This window comes from Rosa chinensis, chromosome 2 (genome assembly GCF_002994745.2).
Source record: "Rosa chinensis cultivar Old Blush chromosome 2, RchiOBHm-V2, whole genome shotgun sequence".
Classification (NCBI taxonomy): Eukaryota; Viridiplantae; Streptophyta; class Magnoliopsida; order Rosales; family Rosaceae; genus Rosa; species Rosa chinensis.
Window position 1 is genome coordinate 2,816,728 of NC_037089.1, and position 8,296 is coordinate 2,825,023.

The 8,296-nt window shown below is 39.8% G+C and overlaps 3 protein-coding genes across 3 annotated transcripts; 1 reads left to right on the forward strand and 2 right to left on the reverse strand.

Moving 5' to 3' along the window:
• Nucleotides 1–709: 709 nt before the first annotated feature.
• On the forward strand, nt 710–2,332 carry LOC112188625 (equilibrative nucleotide transporter 8). Its single transcript, XM_024327777.2, has 2 exons — nt 710–1,416; nt 1,498–2,332. Exons 1-2 carry the CDS (start codon nt 876–878, stop codon nt 2,196–2,198), a joined length of 1,242 nt encoding a protein of 413 aa, XP_024183545.1. The 5' UTR covers nt 710–875; the 3' UTR covers nt 2,199–2,332.
• Nucleotides 2,333–3,682: 1,350 nt separating this feature from the next.
• Nucleotides 3,683–5,690, reverse strand: LOC112189996 (phosphatidylinositol/phosphatidylcholine transfer protein SFH12). Its single transcript, XM_024329407.2, has one exon. It carries the CDS (start codon nt 5,511–5,513, stop codon nt 3,843–3,845), a length of 1,671 nt encoding a protein of 556 aa, XP_024185175.1. The 5' UTR covers nt 5,514–5,690; the 3' UTR covers nt 3,683–3,842.
• A 143-nt stretch (nt 5,691–5,833) lies between these two features.
• LOC112189997 lies at nt 5,834–7,573 on the reverse strand. The gene is made up of 3 exons (XM_024329408.2): nt 6,913–7,573; nt 6,327–6,499; nt 5,834–6,207 (listed from the first exon to the last, which is right to left on the reverse strand). Exons 1-3 carry the CDS (start codon nt 7,474–7,476, stop codon nt 6,045–6,047), a joined length of 900 nt encoding a protein of 299 aa, XP_024185176.1. The 5' UTR covers nt 7,477–7,573; the 3' UTR covers nt 5,834–6,044.
• Between the last annotated feature and the right edge of the window lie 723 nt (nt 7,574–8,296).

Genomic DNA, 8,296 nt, shown 5'->3' on the forward strand with positions numbered 1-8,296 from the left:
AGGAAGAGAATCAAGTTCTTGCTAATCGAAATGAACCGAGTAATGTGACAGCTGGGGCACGCCGATAGGCCCTCTTCTTTCGATCATTTCACAACATCACTCTTTCATGACAGAAACCGGTTTTGGCTCTCCTACAATGAATTGCCCTTTACCTTGCTTTAGTCAACAATGACAAGAAATCAGTGCATTATGGTTTAGCAGTCATTCGAAGTCCCCAAGCCAACTTTTTGAATTCTCATCACTTAATATCATTATAACATGTCATGAGAAATCTTGTTCATGTACTCAATAGATTTCTTATTTATTTATACTCAACTGTCTATATGAAGTAAATAAATTCATTTCAACTAATAACTCATTATTCTTCACTATATATTGGATATAAATCAACGGCAGTTGAGTACGTACAACTTAGTAAGAAATTCATTTTAGTAGGTGAACCGGACTAAATGTCATGATTATATATGGAGGTTGTGAGTAATTTTTGTCAAGTTGTGAGACATAAAAGCGATCAAGGAACAGAATTTTGCTGGAAACGTTCAGTATTCTTGTTTCTAGTCACCCAAATTCTAATGGTGTATATATAAATAGTACTTGTAACAGCACCCATCCATTATTGTCCTCTTCTCAGCATAATTTTTCTACATGAATCAAATCCATCAATCAAAATCCATTACCTAACTGGCTCCACGGTCCAGCTTACTTGTTCCAGCTATTCTTGTGCTCTAGCTTGAACTAGTTGCTGATATAGCAAACCTAAGCCAGAGCTACAACAAGCCTTAGCTAGCTAGCTAGCCCACATGAGCTTTGATCATAAAGCTTGGAGATTCCTTTCTTGTCAGAAATCACTTCCCTAAGTTCACTCGCCGCCTAAAATGGTGCTATATAAGTTTCCAACCAAGAGTGACACAAACCAAGAGTTTCACAAAATGGAAAGTGGAGTAAAAGGTCTAGAATTCAAAGATGAGCCAAGAGATGCTTACAAGGTTGCTTACGTTATTCACTTCTTGCTCGGAGCAGGCAATTTGCTTCCTTGGAATGCATTCATCACTGCTGTTGATTACTTTGGCTATCTCTATCCAACCAAGCATGTCGAGAAGGTCTTCTCCGTAGCTTACATGAGTTCTTCAGTGCTAGTTCTGGTTGTAATGATGACTTGGGGTTGCTGGTGGGAGAAAATGAGCCCTAGGCTCAGACTCAACTTGGGTTTTTTGATGTTTATTCTCTCGTTAACCGTGGCTCCTATCACAGATTGGGCTAGTTATCTCAGTACTAATGCAGCTTATGGTGTAACAGTTGCATCAGTTGTAATATGTGGCTTAGCTGATGGCTTGGTAGGTGGAAGCTTAATGGGATCAGCTGGAAAGCTTCCCAAAAAGTATATGCAGGCTGTTTTTGCTGGCACTGCTTCTTCAGGTACCATGCAAATTATAACCTCAGTAAATGTATGTGAACTTTTTTCCCTACCAATATTTAAATTAGAGTTCTTGGTTTCAGGTGTTATAATTTGTGTCCTGAGAATTTCAACAAAGGCAATGGTTCCACAGACCCCAAAAGGACTTAAAACAAGTGCCCACTTGTATTTTATTGTCAGCATCATTATACTCCTATGCTGCATCCTTTGTTCCAACTTGCTATACAAGCTGAGAGTCATGCAGGAACACTGCAAACTTGTTCAAGATCAATCCTTTTGCTGCTCATCAAGGCCGAAATTTTGGGCTGTGGCGCAAAAAGTTCCCGGGCCAGCTTTTGGGATCTTCTTAATCTATACAGTGACTCTGTCAATCTTTCCAGGATTTATAGCTGAAAATTTGGAATCCAAGCTTCTTCAAGATTGGTATCCCATTTTGCTTATCACAGTGTACAACTTTGCGGATTTAGTAGGTAAATTTTTGACTGCAGTGTACCTTCTGAAGAGTATCAAAAAGGCAACATGGGCTTGTGTTACCAGACTCTTATTCTATCCAATCTTCACTGCTTGCCTCCATGGACCAACATGGCTGAAAACTGAAGTTCCTATGATCTTCCTCACATTTATGCTTGGAATGTCCAATGGTTACCTCACAAGTGTCATCATGATGACAGTACCAAAACTAGTACCAGTTCCAGAAGCAGAACTATCTGCAATTGTAATGGTTGTGTTCCTTGGAGTCGGGTTGGTTAGTGGTTCGGTTCTAGGCTGGTTCTGGATTTTATGAGCCTCATTCATTAGTGTATTTACTTTGTATTTCCATTTTTAGAAATGCTAAAATCCTGTCTTTGTAAGCCTATACCAACGTAGAATACTACTATTGTGAAAAAAAAAATAAAAAATGTATGGAACTATTTTGTGTGCCGATTTCCAAAGATTTACTTGCTCTAGAGAGAACGACAAATAACTCAGAATCTGAGATCCAAAAGGGTAGGCTGGGAACAAAGGCCTAACTTGTAAAGGATGAAGATAAAACATGTGGAATCTTATAAAAGAAAATTCCAACTGACCAGGGTCATCACATGCTTCCACTTTTCATTAGGTTTGGCTCCAATTCGATGAGAAAAGTACAGGTGCAGGAGACAATGCATTAGGAAAACAGAGCTTTCATAAATTATGCTCCCGTTTCTGGCCCATACAAGCTTTTCTTTTGCATCAAATCCTGCCTTTGAAAATTGAGAAAATATTTCAAACAATAGCCGAATTAAGACCGACTCCTAACTTCAGTATCTGACTATGCAAAACTATCACTTTGGTACCCCAAGTTTGAAGCTCGATCCAAGAATGGTACACGCCATCCATCACAGCGTTAAGTCTTTGCTACGTGGCAAACCATGAGAGCCCTCAAAATATGCCACGTGGTTAGTTAGTTAGTTAACGCCGTGATGGACGGCGTGTACTATTCTTGGGTCGGACTTCAAACTTGGGGTACCAAAGTGATAGTTTTGCATAGTCGGATACTGAAGTTAAGAATGAGCCTTAATTCGGGTACTGTTTGTAACATTTTCTCTTGAAAATTAGGTTGAAAAACTCTTGTAACGTACAGAAGCTTGTGGAAATGGTGGTTCTAGTTGGACCTCCAAATTTGCTATTTGGACCTCTTATACTTAGTACACCTCTAATTTACTTTTTATAATACTTGAAAAGTTAAGTAGACCTCCTTATTTTTACCAAAACACCCTTGAACATGAGATACAATAATCGGTTACTCTACTTTTTATCCCTATCTTCAACCACGAGAAGAATGATATTGCTCTCTTATGAGTATGTCTCTCCTCCACCAAAATTACTCAGAGGGTTGGTTATTGATCTTGATATGTTACTAGAATAACTTTGAATTTGCTAAAAGAAGGATTTCAAGGGTTTTGGATTGGTTATTGAGTTATTACTGAATATCATAATATTCAATTAATTTAGTTTAAGAAAATTTCAAATTAGATTGTTTTGAATTTACCTTTGTATTAAATGATGAGCCATGTATAGAAATTATTATTTTTACTTAATTGTTTTAGATAAATTATAAAACTATATGGAAATATAAGGAACTTCCATAAAAAGCAAAAAACAATTTAATTGAATGTTATATAGGGGAGGTAAGAAGAGTAATTTTATTTCTTTTCTTCATTTTTCTCACTTTGTCCTTATTTGTCTTTTCATATAACTTGACAAAGTCTATTAATAATTAAAAAAAGTTGGAGGTCCAACTAGAATCACCCTTGTGGAAATTCATCTCAAATAAAAAGATGTTGTATAATATTCGAAGATATCATGCAGAATCGTAACCAAAGCAGTTGTTTTTACCAAGGTAAATTTGTACAATTATTTACATGTGGTAAATGAGACATAAACTGAGGGTGCAAATAAGAACCCTTCACCAGTGGAACTTGAAAAACCTCCTTTTCCTCTTCTTCTTTTCAACATATGCCAAGAGCTCATCTTGGCGGGAAATTGACTCTTGGAGAGCCTTAGTAGTTGCCATAAGCTCTTGCTCCAAGGCATCAACCCGGCTCAAAGCAGCAGTAAGCAACTCCTCCTTCTCGGGTGGCATGGTGGCTTGTTTTGTGCTCAAAACAATGGCTCTCTCTTCCAACTCCGCCATGCGTTTGATGATGGACTGTAAATCTGCATCAGAAATGGCAATGGCAGGCTTAGAAGGCGCCTTGCTCTTCAGCATTGTGTCGTCGTGGCAAACAGCACTAGAGTAGAAGGTGGAATTAGTAAGCTTCCTTGGCACGTTACTTGTTATCCGGAAAATAGCCACAATGCTCAAAATAAATGCCATAATAGCCCCCAAAAAACGAGCACTAAACCCCTCAGGAGGTTTGCAAGCCTCAGGCATGTCGAAACAATCTGCCGACTTAGAAGAGGCAAATGCGTCAAATTTGACACTTCCCACAACAATGTGACTTGTTACATCCATAGCTTTATCAACCATTGGGGCATAATCTTCATGCTTGAAAGATTCTTGGAAATTTTTCGGTAATGAAGGGGAAGAATGTCCCTTGGAATACAGCAATTCGTCATCGGATACATACACTGACTTCTTGTCTTCAGCCACCTGAGTCCTTGGTTCCTTTGAACACTTATGATCACCATTATGGACCATACTCATTATCTCTGGATTTTTCCATGGTCCCTTATCGGAACGCATACATCCTCCTTCATCAGCACAAGTACATTTTCCTCCTAAAAACTCTGGCAACTCACTGGCATCAATAATCTCAAGCAAATTGCTCTGGTACTTATTCCCAAGGACATGAATCTTCGCCGTTGTCCTCGGATCAAGAAAAGACTTGATAGTGCTCCACAACATTCTAAAACCAGAACCAGCATTGATAATAAACATCCGGCTCAAGGTCTCAGGATAGTTGTCACCATCAATCTTCTGAAGGCTCATAATAAGCTCCCTAGCAGCTTTGTTGAAATTTTTTAGTCCAACTCCTTGAACATCAAGAATAGTTGTACTTTGATCAATGTGCTTCTTCGCTGCAATCGAACAAGCTGGGAATTTAACATCAAATGTTCTTTCGAATTCCTGAACATGGTATTTCAAATATCGGTCCATGGTTGTGACTTGCATGAGCTTGGTTGAATCAACTAGTCCCAGTCTCTCAATATAGACCGGTCTTCCATCTTTGTCCACCCCATGATGTCCTTGGGGATAATAATCCAGGACTTCATTGAGTTCCTCGAATTCAAAATCATCTCTGATCGTGTCAGCTCCGAATTCCTTCCTCCATTGAAGCATTTCAGACCACATTTGCTTGGTCTGCTCAATGTCGAATTTCCTGGCCTTCAAGAACCGAAGCATCATGTGATAATCATCGTGCTTGCTTGGAAGAAGCTCGTCCAATATAAGCGCCTGACGAAGCTTGTCAACAGCCTGACCTTCCTCAACATCATGCACATCTGCAATTTCGACAGACATGACTTTGCTGCTGCTTCTCTTACCCTTTCGGGTAAAAGAGTTTCGGAACTTGGCAGAGGCATGTGTTGCTTTCTTCTTGATTGATTCCGACAATGGAGATACAGAGGCAGCCATGGCTTAACAGCCTAACACAAAAAGTGTGTATCAAAAGAGATGGGTATAAATAATCTTCCTCAGAATTTGTGAATCCTTGAAGATGAAGCAAAGACAGCGAGGTTCAATTAACCGTTTTTCATTTTTAGGTTCGAAAACAGAGCAATTTGCTATTTTAGCTATTATTAGCCAGAGGCCTTAAACAGTGGTTTCCTGAAAACTCGTTTCACCATTCGAGCATTTTAACAACAAAGGAAACAACTTTTCTTCAAGCTACTTTAGATGTTGACTATTAACAGCAGAGGATGCATAATATGCTAAACAAGCATTAGGGAGAATGATTTTACTTTGAAAAAATATATTCCAGCCTTTATTTTTGTTACAATTTCTTTCTTTTACAGACATAACTGACTAAAAAAGAAGATGAAAACAAAACAAAGAGCAGTCGATTGCAGCTCATCTCGGCCAAGCAGTGAGCAGCCAGCCAAAGCGGTTATACTACAAAGGGTTAACAAGTAGATATGAACAAAAAGGTCAGGACTGCGGGCAGATCTAGGCAGCAGCAGCTAATGGAGGCGGGGAAGGGGGAACTCCGTGAATCAACTTGTGTGCTGGTGCTCGGTTGCTGCCTTCTTCTTTCACCTCCTTCTCCTCCTCCTCATCTTCGTCTTCCTCAGAATCCCAAAGGAAATGAGCATATGATGCTTGAACATAACTGCACCACAAAAAAAAAAAAAAAACAATAAAACCAAGTTAAAAACTAATTCAGAAATCACTGCTTCCATTACTGCAATTCAACTGAGTAGGTTGATAGCACATGAACATAGCTCTTACCAATCATCAGGTGAAGCTTTAACAGCTTGATCAAAATAAGTCTCGGCTCTCGCAGCATCCTTGTGAATTTGCCATACCAAATCCGCATACATGGATAAAACATTTCCATCGTTTGGGTTAACCAAGATTGCTCTCCCACAGTACTCTTCTGCTTTCTCTAAATTCCCAACAACCTGTAAATTTTTACCAAAACAACACCTTTAGCACCACTAATCTTGACTATAGCATAAAAATAGTGAATCAAAAACCTGTAAATCCTAACAAAATCATAAAAATATGCATAGATTTTGTATTCTTTTACAAAAACAATATATCTGCTTCCAAAATCAGAGATACCAGTAACAAAATTCAAACAATTATGCACGGATTTGCTTCAAAGTGACTTCAAATTTGCAAACTAAAATCATAAACAGATGCATGGGTTTCTTTTCGGTTCAAAACTACGCATACAATTGAAAAAATTACAGAAACCCCATCAGAGATTAGTAACTTAAACGTAAACTCTCTAATCAAAAATTCAAAACCACAAATTCAGTAAAAAAAAAAAAAGTTCTTGCGGTAAAATTCAAGCTTGAGAAAAATTTACCTCTTTGAGAAACTTAGCATAGTTGCTAAGAAGCAGAGGATTGCCGGGATCAGCCTCGATCATATTCCGATAATGCGTCTCGGCGGTCGCGCTTCCCCGATCCGATTCGCCACCACCGTCCGATCCGCCGCCATTACCGCCGCAGATCTTGCCTCCGCCGTCCCCACCCCCAACCAAACCGCTCAACAACCCGATATTCTCTCTCGTCCCCATCTCACACCCCTCCACCTCCGCCAATCCCAACGACATCGTCCTCCTCACTCCTCCTCCGCCGTAACCAGCCTCCTCTCCTATCTCCTCGAACCCGTTCAACGTGTTCGCGAACGGCGGCCTCCGCTGGTGGCTGCCGCCGAGATCGGCGTCGGAGCGGGCGCGCGTGAGAGTGATCAGGTGTTGGTTTGTTTTACGAGATACGGAAAGAGGAGACCTGAGGGAAATGGCGCAGGTTCGGGGGATTTGGGGCACCATTTCGGGCTCGGGCGAGGAGGACGACCCGAGACCCGAGTCTTTGGAGTGGGGGAGCCATGAGTTTAGTATCGGCGACGATGAGCTTCGTAGAAGCATAATGATGATGGGCCTGAGAAACCCCGAATCTCAGACTCCTAAAACCCTAGAATGAATTTCAGGTCTGGAGAGAAGAGGGAAATGTGAGATAGAGGAAACGGAAGGGAATGGAATATATTTTATATAGGAGGGAAAGGGGGAGATGTATGGATCAGATCTGAACCGTTAGTTCAGTGTGGAGTGGGAGGGAGACGAGAGGGTGCGTTGATGGTAAGGGCGCGTTTGCCAGAGTGGTGGTGCTGCCTCGAAAAGTCGAAAAGCGTTTTGTGCCTTTTGGGTTGGTCGGATGGAGACTCGGCGTGAGAACAGTTCAAACACTTGGCCTAAACACATGTGATGTGGGATGTGCCCCCTTCATTATCTCGCTAATGCAGGTAATTATATATACGAAAAAAAAAAAATTTATCTTCTGTCGTGCTTGATTTTAGAGATGTTATGTACGAAAGTTAGGAAATTGTAAAGAACTCAACTTGAGTGAAATTGCCAACCGTTTTATTTTTTGTCGTTTTCATTTTGCTCACCACAGGTTCTTTCCTTATTTTGAAAATATTGGTCTTTGTTCGGTCAACTAACTACTCATTAGGTTAACAATATTATATTAAACTCGAGATTATTTTCTCTTCAAACATAGCTAAATGATTATTCAAAAAAAAAAAAAAACCTAGCTAAAAGAATCAATTTGATAGTTCTATACTTTGTACCTAATACTTCATTTGACGGATACTATTACAAATCAAAAGATATATTATTTACAGAAAACTATCGGTACCTTTCATTAGCTTAGAGAAATTTAAAGTCTGAGCAAACAAAAAGCCTAATT

Excerpts from the sequence above, each read along its gene's own strand:
- LOC112188625 (XM_024327777.2), top strand. The coding sequence starts at position 876 with ATGGTGCTATATAAGTTTCCAACCAAGAGTGACACAAACCAAGAGTTT. Across the intron at positions 1,417-1,497 it reads TGCTGGCACTGCTTCTTCAG|GTGTTATAATTTGTGTCCTG; the intron begins GTACCATGCAAA and ends TCTTGGTTTCAG.
- LOC112189996 (XM_024329407.2), bottom strand. The coding sequence starts at position 5,513 with ATGGCTGCCTCTGTATCTCCATTGTCGGAATCAATCAAGAAGAAAGCA.
- LOC112189997 (XM_024329408.2), bottom strand. The coding sequence starts at position 7,476 with ATGCTTCTACGAAGCTCATCGTCGCCGATACTAAACTCATGGCTCCCC. Across the intron at positions 6,500-6,912 it reads ATGCTAAGTTTCTCAAAGAG|GTTGTTGGGAATTTAGAGAA; the intron begins GTAAATTTTTCT and ends AAAAATTTACAG. Across the intron at positions 6,208-6,326 it reads AAAGCTTCACCTGATGATTG|TTATGTTCAAGCATCATATG; the intron begins GTAAGAGCTATG and ends TTTGTGGTGCAG.